The sequence below is a fragment of the Eutrigla gurnardus genome, assembly GCF_963514095.1.
Source record: "Eutrigla gurnardus genome assembly, chromosome: 24".
NCBI lineage: Eukaryota > Metazoa > Chordata > Actinopteri > Perciformes > Triglidae > Eutrigla > Eutrigla gurnardus.
Window position 1 is genome coordinate 2,207,487 of NC_139935.1, and position 18,344 is coordinate 2,225,830.

At 48.1% G+C, this 18,344-nt stretch overlaps 2 protein-coding genes across 8 annotated transcripts; both read left to right on the forward strand.

Annotated features, from left to right (window-relative positions):
- Nucleotides 1-195: 195 nt before the first annotated feature.
- Nucleotides 196-4,756, forward strand: dnpep (aspartyl aminopeptidase). Of its 2 annotated transcripts, none has more exons than XM_084004390.1 (15): nt 196-288; nt 667-757; nt 1,417-1,505; nt 1,628-1,741; nt 1,833-1,958; nt 2,182-2,306; nt 2,423-2,507; nt 2,754-2,861; nt 2,941-3,018; nt 3,095-3,175; nt 3,253-3,413; nt 3,497-3,536; nt 3,918-4,019; nt 4,133-4,300; nt 4,498-4,755. In XM_084004390.1, exons 1-15 carry the CDS (start codon nt 283-285, stop codon nt 4,564-4,566), a joined length of 1,443 nt encoding a protein of 480 aa, XP_083860516.1. In that variant the 5' UTR covers nt 196-282; the 3' UTR covers nt 4,567-4,755. The 2 variants fall into 2 exon arrangements, with proteins under 2 accessions (XP_083860516.1, XP_083860515.1); XM_084004389.1 differs by lacking the exon at nt 196-288 and adding an exon at nt 295-437 and having other exon boundaries at nt 4,498-4,756.
- An 837-nt stretch (nt 4,757-5,593) lies between these two features.
- Nucleotides 5,594-18,185, forward strand: ptprnb (protein tyrosine phosphatase receptor type Nb). 6 transcript variants are annotated; one of them, XM_084003877.1, is made up of 23 exons: nt 5,594-5,780; nt 9,586-9,636; nt 10,860-10,970; nt 11,053-11,158; nt 11,228-11,390; nt 11,622-12,051; nt 12,157-12,300; nt 12,654-12,688; nt 12,753-12,919; nt 13,054-13,140; nt 13,416-13,495; nt 13,603-13,667; nt 14,044-14,253; nt 14,345-14,644; nt 14,715-14,862; nt 14,980-15,053; nt 15,299-15,376; nt 15,526-15,645; nt 15,766-15,932; nt 16,423-16,476; nt 16,724-16,788; nt 17,034-17,107; nt 17,180-18,185. In XM_084003877.1, the coding sequence occupies exons 1-23, from the start codon at nt 5,702-5,704 to the stop codon at nt 17,249-17,251; spliced, it is 2,880 nt and encodes a 959-aa protein (XP_083860003.1). In that variant the 5' UTR covers nt 5,594-5,701; the 3' UTR covers nt 17,252-18,185. The 6 variants fall into 6 exon arrangements, with proteins under 6 accessions (XP_083860003.1, XP_083860001.1, XP_083860002.1 ...); XM_084003875.1 differs by having other exon boundaries at nt 5,595-5,780; nt 14,041-14,253; XM_084003876.1 differs by having other exon boundaries at nt 5,595-5,780; nt 11,625-12,051; nt 14,041-14,253.
- Nucleotides 18,186-18,344: the final 159 nt, after the last annotated feature.

The following is an 18,344-nucleotide window of genomic DNA, read 5'->3' on the forward strand; positions in this document are numbered from 1 at the left end:
AGATTATATTCCATAACCTTAGCAATGACTTCATTTGAAAAAAGGAAAGATTAAGGCAACACAACAATGTCTAATGCAAAAATGTTATTAAAAATGCAGGGGATTGTGGAAAAATATGAACTGCTGTAATTACACCGCCTGTCCGCTGGAGGTCACTGTGGCGCTGCGTCTGTAAAAACAGTCTGAGCGCTTCTTTCCCCGCTGCCGTCAGATCATCTGACTGTATCCACCCGTCACAGCGGTGTCGCGTCGCCCGGACTTCATAGTGTGAACGTGCGGTTAATGCAGGTAAGAGCCATAAAAATGATTACTGTCGCCGCGGCATGTGGAGGTGTTGCTCCCTCACAGAGAGCTGCCTCGACTTTGGCCCGCAGAGGAAGAGAAGCGGCGAAGAAGAAGAGACGCGCGGCTCGAGTTGTGCCGTGCAGCAGCAGCAGGTTAGCTTAGGAACGGCTAGCGGCGCTTCCTTTATCGGACAACGCTTGAATTTTACGCTATGTCAATTTATATAAAGTGTAATATTTACTACTTTGATAGTCTCGTTGTGTGTTGACCCAAACGCTTCAAGTCTCGCGATTAGTGTCCGAAGTTGGAACCAGTAGCCGTCGCTAGCTTTTGCTGTCTCACGGAGGATTTGTGAGACTGATATCTGGTCTTTTTCTCCAGGCTCGGATCATGAAGAGCTCCAAGGAGGCCGTGCAGTCCGCAGCCAAAGAGTTCCTGCAGTTTGTCAACAGAGGGGTGTCTCCGTACCACGGTAAAGAAGGCTGCATTATCATCATAATAATAATTAATTTCCATAACTGACTGGTGGAAGAAGTTCAAGCTTCAATAGCTTGAACTTCAAAGTTAGTTATTGCATAAAACTGCAGTAAAAAGTACTCAAGAATATCACTTAACTACTTTAATAAATGTACTTAGTTACTTCATCCAACTTGTACATGTGCACTCATTTAGCATGAGCTTCAAAAACTATAACATGCATTGCATTTGAATTAATACATTTCCCACGATGCATTTGTGGGTTAACTTAACTTTTCATGCCAACTGTGACAGAAAAATAAATCAAGTCAACTAAATGTGCTTCATTGAACTAAAAAACAGAACGCTTTCCTGGGATGTTCTTTTATCAGAGCCAAGCGAAGTTTGTGTGAATTTTAGGGATTCTCACGTCGATGGAATGATGCTGAAACGGGTCATAAAAGGTCATCTCACATGAACAAAGCTGTGTCAGCATTTAAGAAGGTCGTCCTGTTTAATGGAAGACTTTGAGCTTGAGATAAGATAAAAGTTTCAGATTGTCTCCGACCTTTGAACCTCGACCACGAAGTGTCTTAAAGGAGCACGTGATTATTAACGCAATAAAAAAAGTTACTGGATAATATATTGTCGTGTGCAACGTTTCTCTGGTTTTAGTGGTTGAAGAATGCCGGCGGCGTCTGCTGCAGGCCGGCTTCATCGAGCTGAAGGAGGCGGAGCAATGGGACATCAAGCCGTCCAGCAAGGTCGGTCGCCGGGGTGAACGGGGTCAGGGGTTAGGGGTCAGGGAAATAAACCTTACATTTAGAGGAAGCCGTCAAATGAAGGCAGGTGATATTTAAATCCTGCCTCTCTCTCTCTCTCTCAGTACTTTGTGACCAGGAACTTCTCCAGCCTCATCGCCTTCGCCGTGGGCGGACGCTTCCTGCCAGGAAACGGCTTCTCCATGATCGGCGCCCACACAGACAGCCCCTGTCTCAGGGTGAGGGCCCGCCCTCCTCCGCCCGTCTGTCCCCACCTGTACCTGTCTCACACCCCTCCAAACAGTTACTGAGATGAACTCTGTGTTTCAGGTGAAGCCGCGGTCGAAGAGGACGAAGCAGGGCTGCCTGCAGGTCGGGGTCGAGTGCTACGGCGGCGGCATCTGGAACACCTGGTTCGACCGCGACCTGACCGTCGCCGGCCGCGTTATGGTCAAGGTACCCGGATTATTCCCGTGGTTATTTTGCTGTACAATCCGTACGGTGTTAGCTGCTGGCTCTAGAGGATTTCTGTGAGACGGCTGTAGTTTTATAAAGTAGAAAACCAGGCTTTATATTTGTCAGTAAAAATCAGTGAACAAGCAAAGTATTTAGTGTTATTTAGTGATAGAAATGGATGTTTTCTCGTGTGTGTGTGTGTGTGTGTGTGTGTGTCGTCCAGAGTAACGGCCGGCTGGTTCACCGGCTCTTCCACGTGTCCCGGCCGCTGCTCCGGATCCCTCACCTGGCCATCCACCTGCAGAGGGACATCAACGACTCCTTCGGCCCCAACAAGGAGAACCACCTGTCAGTCACCGAGCCCTTTTAGGGGATTCATTTCAAGTCTGTGAAGTAGATAACCAGTCGGCACAACAAAAACATGTATACATAAATATATATGTGTGTGTGTGTGTGTGTTTCAGCGTGCCCATCATCGCCACCGCCGTGCAGGAGGAGCTGGAGACGGGCAGCTCGTCCTCCGGAGACGCCGCCACCGCCGCCAACACGGTAACACGGACACTAGCTGCTGTTGCTCTCCTTCTCATCTTCATCATAATAAATAATACGTTAATTTGCTTTCGTTACACTGTTACATTGTAACAGTTTGTTACTTCAAAGACGATATGCACATGCTGGAAAGAGTGATTCAGAATTAACTAGTGAACATGTTGTGAGGCCACATGAGAAAACGGAGCTGGTGAGTGATTTTCAGAATAAGAGCTTTATAGTCCCCCCCCCCCCCCCCCCCCCCAGGCGGAGAAGCACCACCCGGCGCTGGTGAAGGTTCTGTGTTCGGAGCTGGCCGTGGAGCCTGAGGCCCTGCTGGACTTTGAGCTCTGTCTGGCCGACACTCAGCCGGCGGTGAGTTCTCCTCCCGTCACCTTTTATTACATTTAAAGCTGGGTCTCATATTTAACACCAACCTTCATCCCCTCCACAGGCGCTGGGAGGCGTGTATGAAGAGTTCGTCTACTCTCCACGCCTGGACAACCTCCACAGCTGCTACTGCGCCCTGCAGGTCTGACGCCACTTCCTGTCTTCGTTTCCCTCCTCCGTCTCGTTCTGCCTGTCTCACTGACTCTGTTGTGTCTCAGGGGCTGGTCGAGTCCTGCTCGGGGGACTCTCTGGACCAAGACCCTAACGTCCGCATGATCACGCTGTATGACAACGAGGAGGTGAGTGGGACCCGGTGTCGGACGTCTCCGTGATTAGGACGTTTATCTGAGTTGTAGTAACCGTCTGCGTCCTGTAGGTGGGCTCGGAGAGCGCTCAGGGCGCCCAGTCCAACCTCACGGAGCTCATCCTCAGCCGCCTGTCCGCCTCCGCCTCCAACCTCACCGCCTTCCAGCAGGCGGCGCCGCTCTCCTTCATGATCAGCGCCGACATGGCGCACGCCGTGCACCCAAACTACCAGTCAGTCAGTCGGTCGACGATTCTCCGTTAGCGCGGCGTCCCATCTTTGGTATCTTTGATCAAATGTGTGATTTCCTTCTCAGGGAGAAGCATGAAGAAAACCACCGTCCTGCTTTCCACAAGGTGAAGAGATTTATTAATGTATTCTCTTTTTAAAGGGACATTATGCAAATGAGCACACTCTTGTTTTAAATAGTCTCTTTGCATTCAGAGCAGCAGCTTCAAAGACCTTTCCTAGATAGAACTCAACCCAGTGCTGTTAATAAAGACTGATTTCTCTCTTCCACCTTTATATATTATCTAACTTAATACCAAATATTATTTACTGTTTATTGATTTTATTATTTGATGGAATTCTTTGGGTTTTTTAGTTTGTGGTGCTAAATGAATCATTTAAGACCTTCGTTTGGGCTTTGTGATGATGATGACGCGATGTTAAGTGCTGTCAGATTAATATATTCATTATAATTTTATTCCAAATGATTCTATTATTCTCTCTTTCAGGGCCCAGTGATCAAGTTCAACAGCAACCAGCGTTATGCCACCACGGCCGTCACCGCCGCCGTTATCCGAGAGATCGCCAGCCGGGTGGATGTGCCCATGCAGGTTCTGTCTGTCTGTCAACTAAATGGCTGATTCATGTGTGCAGAGGTTGCAGTTCCTCTGAGTGGCCAGTAGAGCCAGAGGAGATGTGTTCATTTGTACTGCCCCCCCTGCAGGATGTGATGGTCCGTAACGACAGCCCCTGTGGAACCACCATCGGACCCATCCTGGCCGCCCGCCTCGGGGTCCCGGTGGTCGACGTCGGAGCTCCGCAGCTCTCCATGCACTCCATCAGGGAGATGTGCTGCACCTCCAGCGTGCTGCAGAGCACCACCCTCTTCAAGGTAGCCCCCCACCAGGACCAGAAACACCAAAACAAACTCATGTTGGATGCAAGCTCTCTGACAGAGAGTTGAGATTCACTGTGAAAACGATTGTTTTCGATCATCTTGGGACCTTGTGATGGACATTTGTGGGTACATTTATATGTAAGTCACGGATGAATGAATAATAGATAACACTGGCTGTGCTTCTCCTGCAGGGTTTCTTCGAGTTGTTCCCCACAGTGAGGAGCACGCTGGTCGTCGACGGGAGCCCCTCAAAGCCGTAACCACGGAGACGGAGGAGGAAGGAGGTGATGTTTCTTCAACACATGGCGGTGTGAAGAATGTCAACATCATAAGTTCATGTTGAAAATGAAGACTCCTGGATGCTGTACTCCCACACATGTTAAAGGACACGAGCACTTCTCAATCTTTCTTATGTCTGAAATAGTCCAGAAATTAATAAAACATTGAACGCTTTCCCAGTTTTGTGTTCTCTCCTCCTTCTGTCCGTGTTTTCATCCATGTTTGGTTTGTAAACAGTTAGTGTGGACGTTTCCTCCTGCAGGAGATTAAACTTCACCTCCGTTGTAATAAACTTCACCTCCGTTGTAATAAACTGCACCGAGCAGCCAGATGTGCTGCCGAACGTCTGGAGGGTTATTTGTCAGGATGAATCGGTGAACCACATGATGCTCCACGCTGCCAGAAATGTCCGTCTCCACCCTCCTGAATACATAACTGAGTTTTAACACTTGTATTGATCTGATATTTCAAGAACTATGTCCTGAAACAAACTACAACCCTGCAGTAAACACAAATACGTTGCCACAACTATGTCTAACTATACAACTATCTCTCTCATATTTATATATATATATATACAGTAAATATATAGAAACAGTTGGAGCTGCATTAATAGCAGATTTACTTGAAGTAGCTGGATTTGTACAAAGTGGGATTAAAGTTGCAGCCAATTAACTTTGTTAAATAATTGTCAATACAGACTAATAAACTGCTACTGATGTAAAAATATTACATTACAAGTAGAAGGCCTTCTTCCAAAAGTAGAATTATCTAATTATTACATGACATGTTTATATAGCTAACAAGCTGGCGGAGGTGGAACTAAATGATTTTATCTGCTGTAGTTTGTACATAGTTCTTGGTGTGGCGCCTCCAGTGGTCCTGGTTTCCAACCTCTTTCTCTCTCTCTCTCTCTCTGTCTCTCTCTCCCTCTCTATCACGCATGCATGCACGCACGCACGCGCCCTCCATCAGTCCCGAGCAGCAGCAGCAGCAGCAGCAGCAGCTCCTCCTCCAGTCATGGACAGCTGCCGGTAGAAGCGCAGCAGCAGCGGCCGCTCTCTCCTCCTCCTGCTCCTCCTCCTCCTCCTCGCTCCGGTGGATGTTGGATGTACCATGAGGTCTCCGCGGCTCTGGGCGGCTCTGTGCCTCCTCCTCACCGCCTCCTGCCGGATCTGCGCGGCCGCCCGACACGGTAAGACCCCTCTGCTGGCATCCAGCCCCGGCGTGGAGGGACACACTTCCCCGTTGTACTGAAAACGCTGCGTCGGGGCGGCGCGTAAATCACGACTCCGGCGACGACGAGCCCCTGTTGCAGGCTTCCTCCAGTCCTGTAGTAGACCGGGCATATATGTTTACATGTATATTACATTACATGAAGGGTTGTAGTGAGCAGCGGGTCCTCCGAGCACTTTCTCCTCCTGGTTGTGTCTTTAAACATGTTTGAAAATGAACTGTTAGTTGATTTAAAGGAGGGAACGTTCGGTTATAATAGTTCTGTTTGGCGTCACAAGATAGTAGAATTCATATTATATATATATATATATATATATATATTATATATATATATATATATATATATATATATATATAAAATATCGATATTAAGAGCCATCTAACATCTGGTATTTGTTGCATGTCCACATCTGCCTCAGACCTGTTTACATTGGTACTAGAATGCTCTGACCGCGGGTCAGCTCGGATGTGTCTGGAAGCCCGGATGAATCATGTTGTTGTGTTGTTGTTGTTGTTGTCTGTCTGCAACGACAACAACAACAACAAACACACAAGCAAACAGTGTGAGAGACAGAGAGGGTGTGTGAGAGGTGATATGTGATGATGTGCTGCGACTGTGAGGACACACACACCTGTCATACATCCATACACACATGTTGACATCCTTACACAGCCCACAGACATGTTGTGGTTTAATATTACTCTTTGAACTACAACCTTAATAATGTAACTCCCCACAGATACGATTATTCTAGGAGGCTAAAACGCTGTAGTGTCTTCAGAGAAAGTAGATCCCTGTTGAAAACGGTGGCATGCTTTAAGAACAGAGCCATTATGAGACTTGATGAGTCCAAACTCTGACCCTGTAGCATCGAAAACCATGAAAGCAGAGCTGCTCATCCATCAAGTATGACTGATGTTGTTGTTTTCTAGTAAACCTGCAACTCCTAAAATGATGATCACTGAAGTGCATTAATGCTGATCTCAGAGCAGTCGGGCTCAAAGAGAGAAAAACCCAGAAAAGAGACGTTTCTATGATCTATAAACAGGAGATATCTCTGGCACATAACAGGAGCTTCCAGCTATGACTCATAACCGACCTCTCGGCTCATCTCACACGTCCAACAATGGCTTCCTGTCGCTGCGTTCAACGTGGCAGCAGCACTTCAGCACCACGGACAGCGGCCGGCAGAGACTATTCAATCTATTCAGTTGAATGTTTGCATGGCATTAGAGAAGGCAACATTCAGAGATTATTATTATGAATAGTGAGTTTATAATATAGTAGGACCATTAACTTGCAAAATATCTTTATCCTTCTCTGACACACCTGAAGACCTCAGTATTATAATTAATAATAATGCCGTCATTGTGAACCATTATTGTGCCTCGTGATGACGATAAACTCTGAATAAACATCTGCATAGATGATGGATTATTCACTGATGACAGGAGATTATGACTGTAGTCCCTGATTGTGTAGTCCAGACCATATTATTATTATTATATATCAAAAAGATACCTAATTTCTCCTTCACAGAATGAGTCAACTGTTTCTAAAATGTGAACAGGAAATGATCTACATGTACGACGTCTGAGAATCCTTTTGCACATTATGAACTCTGTCTGCATGTCCCTGCATACATCTGTGAGAATCAGGATCCCTGTATGGAGTCAACATTAACACGGAGGAAGTGTTGTGTCTGTATGGGGAAGAGCAGACCACAGATCCACAGCTACACCCTGATACAGGCTCAGTTATCTCCTGGACCTGCAGGCAGAGTGGTGAGTGTGAAGCAGGGTTAAAGGTTAAAGTTTTAAGGTCGAATGAGCCGAGGAGGCTCGTAACCTCGCTGCCTCCGCTGCCACTCAGCCCGCAGCTCTCCTTCTGACTCATTCCACCTTAAATATCCTCCGTCAGCCCAACACACACACACACACACACACACACACACACACACACACACACACACACACACACACACACAGCAGAATGCCAGCAGCACCATTATGAGAATGACACTGGATTCAATCTGGCAGGCGCTTAATGGACAATAAAAGCAAAGGCACAGTGACGGTGAGGATGATGATGATGATGATGATGGTGGGGGGGGGGGGGGGGGGGGGGGGGTCAGTCTCTGAGCTGATGATGACTCAGACAGATTTTCCCACACATAGAACGCATATCAGACCAGCTGTTCACACTGTTTATTTATTGTTTATTTCCTTCCTATCTTTCTGCAAATGCCGTGCGATGACGTGCTGACCTTAAAGGTACAGCGCCGTGTTTTCGTGCTCATACTGATGTGCTGCTGGCCGGATGTGTGAGGCCGCTGAAGCTACTCGGGTTATTGATGATGGAGAAACCTGTTCAGAGATGTAACCTTCAGATTTTACCTTCTGATGCCGCTGAATTAAAGTCCGGTTCTGTGTCTCCACGGATGAAACCTCGTACCGGGTCTGGACGTGCTTGATTGCAGATAAACTAAACTTGTCAGTCTGTCACCATGGCAACTCTGTTGTTGATGACGTAGATGAGTCACGTGATTTCCTTCCCGTCTTTGTTATTGTGGCGTTCATCATACTGTCTCCCTGTTAATAGTCTGCACTTGTAGATCTCTGACTGACCAGCGGGTGCAATGTGATCAGACAGTTCCTCACTGACTGAATTACTGGCTTAAAATTGACAAGTTTTCCTCTACAGCAACAAATATGGATCAAAAGCATGCCATGTAACAGCCAAACACGTTGCCATGTAACAGCCAAACACGTTGCCATGTAACAGCCAAACACGTTGCCATGTTGCTGATGATACTGTGGTAGTTTTCCTCGAGTGAAGGATGTGAGTCAGTCTGCTCATCAGACACTCGTTACACCGGTTTTCCTCTCATCATCAGTGGCTAATTAGAGGAGGTGATGGAGGCCGGCGTGACTGCTGACAGTGATGGACGAACTTTAACAAGATGAGGATGATGATATCCCTAGTGAAGGCGGAGGGGGAGAGATGGCACATGCGTGGGAGGACGGATTAGTCATCGTGGAGTTTGGTCTGAAAAAAGAGACGGCGGGGAAATGGATGGAGAATCGCTTCTTCTATGTTTGCAGCGTACCTGCTTCCTCCTCTAATGGAGATTCCCTCTCTGATAGCGGATTGCTTGTGACATCACGGCGTCGACGCTCCGTCTGACTGTATGGATTTCAGGTCGGCTCGAGGCGAGGCCGTCGTAGGAACCGGATCCTATCAGCAAGAAGAATAATCACATTTACCCGGAGAGATCTTCTGCTGCACTCAATGTGAAAGGCTTGTTTCAGTCTGTCATTGAGTCTTTTGTTTCCATTGTACGGTTAGAGATGGTAATAATGGTTAGAGAAGACGGCTCCCGCCCATGTTTGTGATGTCAGCGTGGAGAGTGTGTGTTTGTGCAGGTTGCACTGCGGGGTGAGCATGAATCATACACACAGATTTCAGAAATCCTTGATGGAAACACAATGCAAACAGGTCCAATTCAACAGAGGCTTCACATCTGCTGCAGCTGCTGCTTACTGGCTCCCACCAGATAATGGGAGATGGGAGAAGGTCTCACACACACACACACACACACATCACGTGATCACTGAGCAGCACAAGACTCATTTCTGTCCCATAATCAACTTAAATCTGCATTTAAAGATGTAACCTTTCCTCCAAATATCCAGATCTGTTTGACATGAAAGACTTCTGAATGTTTCTCAATGTGAATGACTGTGTGTTTGTGTGTCTGCAGGTTGTCTGTTTGAAAAGAAGCTCTGTCCCAGAGAGCAGCTGTGCAGCGATGGTGAGTCTGACTTTTACTCCAACATATATATTATATTATATTATATATATTTAGATAAAGTTCGGCCGTGACGCGTCTCCTGTCCATCAAGCGGTCACGGCTCAGCCGCCTCTATAGGGAGGTGTACAATAATCACTCAGTGGGTTTCACGCTTCCTTCCTGCCGGTTCAAACACGCCGAGGATGTCATTACAGGAGCGTGCACGTGGCGGGGGCGTGCACGTGTGTGTCTCAGCCCGCAGAGACGCTGAATTATTGATGCCGGTGTGTTTCCCGTGTCGTCCTTGAAGATCATTCATTCCCCGTCTGCAGAGAACGTTAGAGGAACGTGAGCGGCGTCACGGCGTGCGTGTGATGGCGGTCTGAGCACGTGCACGCGCACGGAAGGCAGCAAGTCACCGGTTGCATGTCAGACTGGATCACACATCTGGAATCTGGTGTAGTCTAATCCCTGGAGTGTTGCAGTAGAATACACTTAGTTCCAGGTTGTAGCCTGAATCATCTGAATCATCTTCCAGTTTATAGTTATACATTTTATTTGAAGATATTATAATTTAACAAACATTTAGCTTAGCTTAGCACTTGATATGTTTCCATTTGATTTATTTATATGTAAATACACAAATCAACACGTTCCATTTGTAATCTGTAGTCAGTTTAAATCTCAGAGAAGCGTGTTTGATGTCTGAGTCATCGTGTGAGAGCTGAAGCCTGTGTGTGTGTGTGTATGTGTATGTGTGTGTGTGTGTGTGTGTGTGTGTGTGTGTGTGTGTGTGTGTGTGTGTGAGAGAGTGAGTGAGCGAGCTTCGTCACATGGACAGGAAGGTGGAGAGAGAGAGAGAGAGAGGGAGGGAGAGAAAAATGAGAGTGCAACGTAAACAAGGTCTCCCTCCGTCAGTCGCTCTCTGCCAATTGCAGCTCGCCCCGGCCGTCTCCATGACGACATTTACATCACTTGCCTGACGACTGTGTGTGTCTCCCTCTGGTGTGAGCGTGTGTGTGTGTGTGTTTGTTTGATGAGAGATGTAGAGAGACAGAGATGATGACTCACCACAACCCCCCCCCCTCACACACACACACACAGTGAGCTTCACTGCACATGTGTGTGTGAAGTTGAGTGTGTATTTGTACATAATGTGTACCGGTGTGTAGTAGATGTACTACACGGAGACGTGTGCAAAGACGGCGCTGTTGAACCTGTGCTCTCCTCCGATCCTGCTGCAGACGGTTTGTTCGGACAGTGCCAGGACCCCCACCGGGACCCGGTCCAGTACCAGGTGTCTGTGCCGGTCCTGCACAAGCTGCAAGAGGTCCTCAGAGACCTGATGGTGCAAGGTGAGTCTATCAAGTGGAGGATGGAGCCTCCGTACGGTGACCCACATGTGATCAGGAAGTAAGCGTGTGATTGGTCCCGCAGGTCTGACCTGGAAGGATGACATCACCCAGGTGATCATCAGCCGAGAGCTGAGCCGCGTTCCCACCGTCAGATCCTCCTCCAGGGCCGAGGAGAGGTCCCCGATACAGTAAGAGAGTCCTCGTCAACAACAACATCCTGCTTGTTAGAGTCACAACATGAGACCGTTCTCTCCCAGGTCGCCCCGACTACCGGGCCCCGGTCAGCGGAGGCTTCAGGGCCCCGGGGATCCAGCTGACCCCAAGATGCTGCAGCAGTACGTGGACTACATGGTCCTGGACCCCTCCCAGTCCTCCGTCCACATGCAGAGGCCCTTGCTGGACCCGTACACCTACCACCAGGTGGGGAGAGGATTTCTGATCAGTACTAGTGTTCATCTCATAAATAAGACAACCTCTGTACATTTTGTCTTCAAAGATGAGAATGTTGCAAATGAAACATACATTTTAAAATATAGAGGGTTTAAAAGCAGCTTCAAATTGACATGTAGTTTTATCCTGATGAAGGACAGAACGTTGCAGGCGTCTGGAGTTTGATGGAGGATTAATGTGTTGTTGTTGTTGTTGTTCCAGCAGCAGTACGGCTACCAGGAGGAGGAAGAACGCTCCCTCAACTCTCTGGACCAGAACCCGGCCTTCCCGCTCCTCGCCGCCCCCTCTCAATCCAGATCCCAGGGAAACCCTCTGGACAGAGACCGGCAACTCCTCCAGGACCTGGTCTCATTTTACCTCACCTCCCCTTCCTCCTCCTCTTCTTCCTCGTCCTCCTCCTCTTCCTCTTCCTCCCCCGTGCAGTCTCTCTCCCGCCACAGAGGAGCGGCAGCAGCTGCAGAATTTCCCTCTTCACTGTCCTCCTCCTCTTCCTCCTCCTTCTTCCCTGAGCTGGACTTCCCGCTGGACTACGGCGAGGACTACGTTTCCCAGGTGACACAGCTCAGCAAGCAGCAGGAGCAGGCGGAGAAGAAAGCACAGGAGGAGTACGACGCCCAGTCACGCCTGGACGGTGAGACCAATAATCAACCAATAAATGATGACAATATATATATTGGATATAATATAACTTTATATGTAGCATCCTTCTGATTGCACCACCTGTGAAATGTCCCAGAGAGCTCTCTGCAGAGACTGGCCCTGCTGCTGGACCACTACGGTCTGGACCTGAAGGACCTGACCCCCGAGCAGAGAGAGGACCTGCCGGCGGCTCTGAAGCAGCTGCAGCTGGAGAACTCCTTCGCCCGCAAACAGACCAAAGGTCCTTTTTACTGCCGCCGCTGCACAAACACAGAAACACACAAGCACAGAGGTGGAAGCTAACGCTTAGACTCAGTTGGACCAGATGAAAACACCAGACCGGTACTAGTCTGCACGCTAAATAAGCCCCGTCTTTCATCCTGGTCCCTTTACAAGGAAACTCTTTGCAGTTTATTATCAATTTCACTAAAACTGAATCTGAGTGATGCAGAATCACATTTACAGAGGCACAAATCTTTTTAGTTTTCTTTGCACATTTACAGAATCTGAACGTGGACGGATGCTAAGCTTGAATGAATGATGTCCAAATCCATATAAATATATGACGTATTCATGTTTCTGTGTCCTATTCAGATAAATATGGGAACAACGCTGCCACGGGCAAGAAGGTGAACACATGTTCTCTCTCAGAAATGATTTGTAGTTCTTTATCTGAACATCTTCCTCCGTCAGTTCACAGAGGCTTCCATGGCCTTTAAGACGGCCGCCATCAAAGCTCCGCCCCCCGCGGGACCAGAAGGAGCCCAGACTCCGGCGGAGGCAGGGAACCAGGACCGAGCGAGGACCGGGGACCCGGCAGCCAAGGCCGAGGAGTATGGCTACATCGTCACCAATCAGAGGTACGGAGCGCTTGGCTCGTCCTCCAATCAGGAGACGGCTCGGTGTGTGGCTGAACGTGTCTGTCTGTCTGTCTGTCTGTCTGTCTGTGTTGATGCCCATTTGTGTGTGTGTGTGTGTGTCTGTCTCACCTCAGCCCCCTCCGTCTGAACGACGGGGTGAGACTGTTGCAGCTGCTGTCAGAGAGGATCGGCCTCTCCGCCGGCTCCTTCACCAACATCAGGTAGGACCAGGAGGAACCTGAACCCGAACCCAGGTTGAGACGGGTTCAGGTTCCTGGTTCAGGTCATCAATGGGATGTTAAAACCTGATGGAAGTGGATCCTGCAGATCCTTTGACCTGCTTGGTCGTGTCTTTCCAACATACACTTCTTTTAAATCTGGAACAGCATATATGATAAACTCTTCATGTAGAAGCAGAAATTAGTACTTGAGTACTTGTACTTGAGTACTTGTACTTGTATAACTTGGCCCTGCTCTTGTGTTTTGTCCTCTGCAGTGTCGTCGGACCTGTGATCTCCCTCCGGATTCGACCCAACTCCAAGAACCTGACGGCCGGAGACGTGGTGGAGAAAGCTGGTACGCCCCCTGCTGGTGGACTGATGTCATCACATATTATACGTCATTGTGGTACGAGTCCTCCAGCTCTGAGGCCTCCCCTTTATTTGAGTGTGTTGTGTCTGCAGTGGCAGAGAAGAAGTTCCTGGAGGCTGAGACGGGTCTGACGGTGCTGCAGAGCGGCGTCGGACAGGTGGGTGTGTTTGTGTTCGATTCCCGAGGAGCAGAGAGAGAAGAAGAACGGCAGCAGAGGGTTTCATGTGGAGGAGGAGGAGGAGGAGGAGGAGGAGGAGGAGAGAGATGGAGGGAGGAAGGATGAGAGGAAAGGAGGGGAGGAATGTTAGAGAGGAAAGAGGAGAACAACGATGATGAAAGAAGGAGAGAGGAGGAATGAAACAGTCGATATGAAAGCAAAGAACATGTGAGGTTGAACACGACTGAGGTCCTGCTGAGATGGAAGAAAGAAATGAAAAGATTCCTCCTCCTCCTCCTCCTCCTCCTCCTCCTCCTCACCACCACCTCATTAGCTAATGTTTGATGTCATGTGTTTCCTCCTCCTGCCACAGCAGCATGATGGGAAGGCGTTGCCCCTGGCGACCCGAGTCCAGCCCCGCGGCTCCCGCTGGGTGTTTGCCACGCTGGTTGCCATGGCGTGCATCGGCAGCATCCTGGTGGCGGCCATGACCATGGCCTGCCTGCGTCACCACGCCCACCGGCTAGCGGCCAAGAAGCTGGGTCTGGGCCCAGAGGGGGGCAGCTTCACCCACCAGGAGTACCAGGTGAGGAGGGAGGAGGACTACAAACATGGCTCCTTCATCACATGAGACCCATTACAGGTGATAAAGCAGTGATGCATGCCTGGCTCACCAGGACCTGTGTCGCCAGCACATGGCCTCCAAAGGCGCCTTCGGCCGGATGGAGGCGGCCGCCCTCGGTGCCGTGGGAGGAGCCAGTGGAGTCGGAGCAGGAGGAGCTGCGGGAGGAGGAACGGGAGGAGGTGCTGGCAGCGCTGGCGGAGCAGCAGGAGGTGCAGACTCCAGGGTGAGCAGCGTGTCGTCCCAGTTCAGCGACGGCGCCCAGCCCAGTCCCAGCTCGCACAGCAGCACGCCGTCCTGGTGCGAGGAGCCGGCCCAGGCCAACATGGACATCTCCACGGGTCACATGATCCTGGTCGGTACCAGCACGCATGGAGCACCTGTTGTCATGGTAATGCTGAGCTGACACATGAACTCCCCCGCAGGCCTACATGGAGGACCACCTGAGGAACAAGGACCGCCTGATGAAGGAGTGGGAGGCGCTGTGCTCCTACCAGGCCGAGCCCGCCGCCGTCTCCGTGGCCCAGAGCGACGCCAACACCAAGAAGAACCGCTGCTCCGACTCCGTACCCTGTGAGTCTGACCACCAGCCCACCTGGAATATTCCTATATATTCCTGTATATATAATATTCATACATATAATATTAATACCCAGAGATAACAGTTTAAACGCTGCCGTTGTTCTCCAGATGACCACTCGAGGGTGAAGCTGAAGGCGGAGGTCAACCCCTCCCGCTCCGACTACGTCAATGCCAGCACCATAGTGAGTATGTTGTAGCTCTCTGATGGTCGCCATGGTAACCGCATCACTTCCCCAGTCTTACAGGACTATATATATATGTACTATACAAAGATACAGTTTTATAATGCTACTTTTAAAGTCATAATATAGTAATATTAAAACATATAAAACTAAGACATTGTGAAAAAGTATACTTAAGTGTCATTAAAATCTATATTTAGAAACGTCTCCGATCTGACCTTTGACCTTGTATAACCTCCCTTCAGATAGAGCACGACCCCCGGATGCCGGCCTACATCGCCACCCAGGGGCCCCTGTCACACACCATCTCCGACTTCTGGCAGGTCAGAGTTTACATCTGTCTATGACACCACATCGACTATTAAACATGTCATGAATCCATGATGTCATCTGATTATGAGTTAACGCACATGTTATGAGCAGACAGGTACAGTACATATATCATGATATATCATTGGTTGTTGTTGGTTAGATGGTGTGGGAGAACGGCTGCACCGTGATCGTGATGATGACGGCGCTGGTGGAGGACGGGGAGAAACAGTGTGACCGCTACTGGCCTGACGAGGGCTCGTCCCTCTACCACATCTACGAGGTGAGAACGGGAGGGAGGGAGGGAGGGAGGAAGGGAGCATGTCTGACTCAGCAGCTGTGTGTGTGTGTGTGTGTGTGTGTGTGTGTGTGTGTGTGTGTGTGTGTGTGTGACATCCTCCAGGTGAACCTGGTGTCGGAGCACATCTGGTGCAACGACTTCCTGGTGCGGAGCTTCTACCTGAAGAACGTGCAGACGCAGGAGACCAGGACGCTGACTCAGTTCCACTTCCTGAGCTGGCCGGCTCAGGGCATCCCCACCTCCACGCGCCCCCTGCTGGACTTCCGCAGGTACTGCCGCAGCCTTCACAGACGCTCAAACACTAAATCCTCCTGTGTTGTAATCAGGTTTTAAAATCTGGTGTAAAAGATGTACAAACTCACCAAACAAACTCTCTGTGTATCTGAGGTGTTTCTTCAGTCTGCTCCATATATTTAGACAATGAAATCTGAATCATTGCCCCCCATCCTCCCTGTGCGATGGAGGTCAGCGGGGCCTCATCATGTTGAACATATCTGTCTGTGTCATTCTTGTGGTTTGCAGCTAGTAGTCTGGTCCAGTTGCATAGTCACAAAAATGATCATGGACTGATGTGGCTGCAGCACGAGGTCCATCGCCGAAAAAAAGCTTTAAGCCCCCTCCCCTGTCTGTCTATCTACCTGTGTTTCCCATGGCATATTACATGTAAAGGTTGTGGAAACAGAAACATTCTAGAAAGGTGATGACACATTCATAAATACAGCCACACAGTTCATGTTTTCTGGTGTGTTCTCTCTCCAGGAAGGTGAACAAGTGCTACCGAGGACGCTCCTGCCCCATCATCGTGCACTGCAGGTAAACCTGGATCCTTCATCGGTAATATTTTAAAAAGCAACAACGACCAAAGATTCATTCAGACTAAAAAAAAAAATATATATATATATATATATATATATATATATACACACACGTGGTATTTCCACATGTCTCCACTTGATGGCAGGCAAACGCAAAGTTGTGGCATAAAAGATGATACAATTACAATGCAGGTTCTCCTGCCTTGCTTCCCTTTTATTCATTAAAGCTCCATTTGTTTCCATAGCGACGGAACAGGCCGGACCGGGACTTACATCCTGATCGACATGGTCCTCAATCGCATGGCTAAAGGTGATGTTTGAATGCAGTTAATCTGTTACACACATGGAAATATCATATCTACGTTATCTGCATTCGTTTTCATGGATATGTATACAAGACACCTCTATTTATTTATTTTATTATTATTTATGTGTATGTATTTAATTTTACAAAGATCTATAACATAGAGACACAACAATTAAGCATTGTGTGACCCAGTCACCCAGCATGCATCAGTGCGTGGTGTTACCCATGTGCTACCTGTCGTCCTGCAGGTGTGAAAGAGATCGACATCGCCGCGACGCTGGAGCACGTCCGAGACCAGAGACCCGGGATGGTCCGGACTAAGGTCAGTGTTGGACTTGCTTGATGGCTGTTGTCGCGTCGTGTGTTGTGTAATTGTCTTCCTTCCTGTCTCCAGGACCAGTTTGAGTTCGCCCTGACCGCCGTCGCCGAGGAGGTCAACGCCATCCTCAAAGCTCTGCCCCAGTGAGACCATCAGGACCCGACCAGCCTCCTGTCTGTCTGACGGACTAACCCTGACCCCCCCCCCCCCCCCCTCTCTGATGATGATTATCGTGATGAAGAATAACATTGTGCTTCTATATCGATTCCTCGAATCATAAAGGTGATGTCAAAGACTTTAAGGTTAGGAAGGATTTACAGGCACGAGTCCGTCTTCTAAAGTGTTTTAAAAAGGATGCATTCAGGGACGTAAGAAAGTGATAAAGCTGCCAGGAACCCAAATTACACACTTATAGTATTACTCCATAGTTATACACACAAATGCAGCCGAAACATGCAAAAAATAAATTCAAATATATTGGATTTACATGCAAAATGATTTCATCCTGACTTTTAGCTGGTTTTCTTCATTTTTGTCTCCACACAATATATAAATAATGTTAAGTTTCTATAAATAATGTGCTGGTATGCCTCCTAAATTCAAAGCACCTGAATGCATCTTCTGAACCATCTGACTGCATGTGAATGCAGCCTGAGTGAAGCAGAAAACCTAGATTTTTCCTCTTATATGTGGTCGAAGTGTGTTGCCATTGTGCTGCTGTTTCATCATCGTGTTTGGTGCAGGGGCACAGTTATTAAAAAAATCAAATTTAAAGCATCAAGAGGCTCCACAGAGCTGAAATAATTAGATCCAAAGTTGAAATGTTGAAGGATGAATTATGACGTTGACCTGCTCGGCCTGTAGCTTCCCTTCCTCTCCTCACGAGACTTACACCCGCAGAAAAGACCAACTTCTCTTTGTGTGCCATATAAATCATTTTACGTCAACTGGATATATTGTTGTTTACCTCACGCAAGTCATAAAAATAAAAAAAAAATATATAAAAAATATAGAAATCCTATTCTCAGAAAAAAAAAGAAAAGCTATTTTGTATCTGTGAGACCTGAAATAAATGTTTTCGTGTTTAAGTGCTGCAATTGCTTGTGTGACTTCCGTACTTTCATCCAGTCGCTTTACTGTTTCTTTAGTTTCCCCAAATTATGAGAGCAAAGCTTATTATTATTAATTAATTATTATTATTATTATTATTATTTTTATGATATAAAAAAAACTTAGATAA

Coding starts and splice junctions, on each gene's coding strand:
- dnpep (XM_084004389.1), top strand. CDS start 324: ATGTGGAGGTGTTGCTCCCTCACAGAGAGCTGCCTCGACTTTGGCCCG. Junction 3,176..3,252: donor CGCTGTATGACAACGAGGAG/GTGAGTGGGACC, acceptor TGCGTCCTGTAG/GTGGGCTCGGAGAGCGCTCA. Junction 3,537..3,917: donor ACCGTCCTGCTTTCCACAAG/GTGAAGAGATTT, acceptor TCTCTCTTTCAG/GGCCCAGTGATCAAGTTCAA.
- ptprnb (XM_084003875.1), top strand. CDS start 5,702: ATGAGGTCTCCGCGGCTCTGGGCGGCTCTGTGCCTCCTCCTCACCGCC. Junction 13,668..14,040: donor TGCAGAGCGGCGTCGGACAG/GTGGGTGTGTTT, acceptor CTCCTGCCACAG/CAGCATGATGGGAAGGCGTT. Junction 15,646..15,765: donor CCCTCTACCACATCTACGAG/GTGAGAACGGGA, acceptor GACATCCTCCAG/GTGAACCTGGTGTCGGAGCA.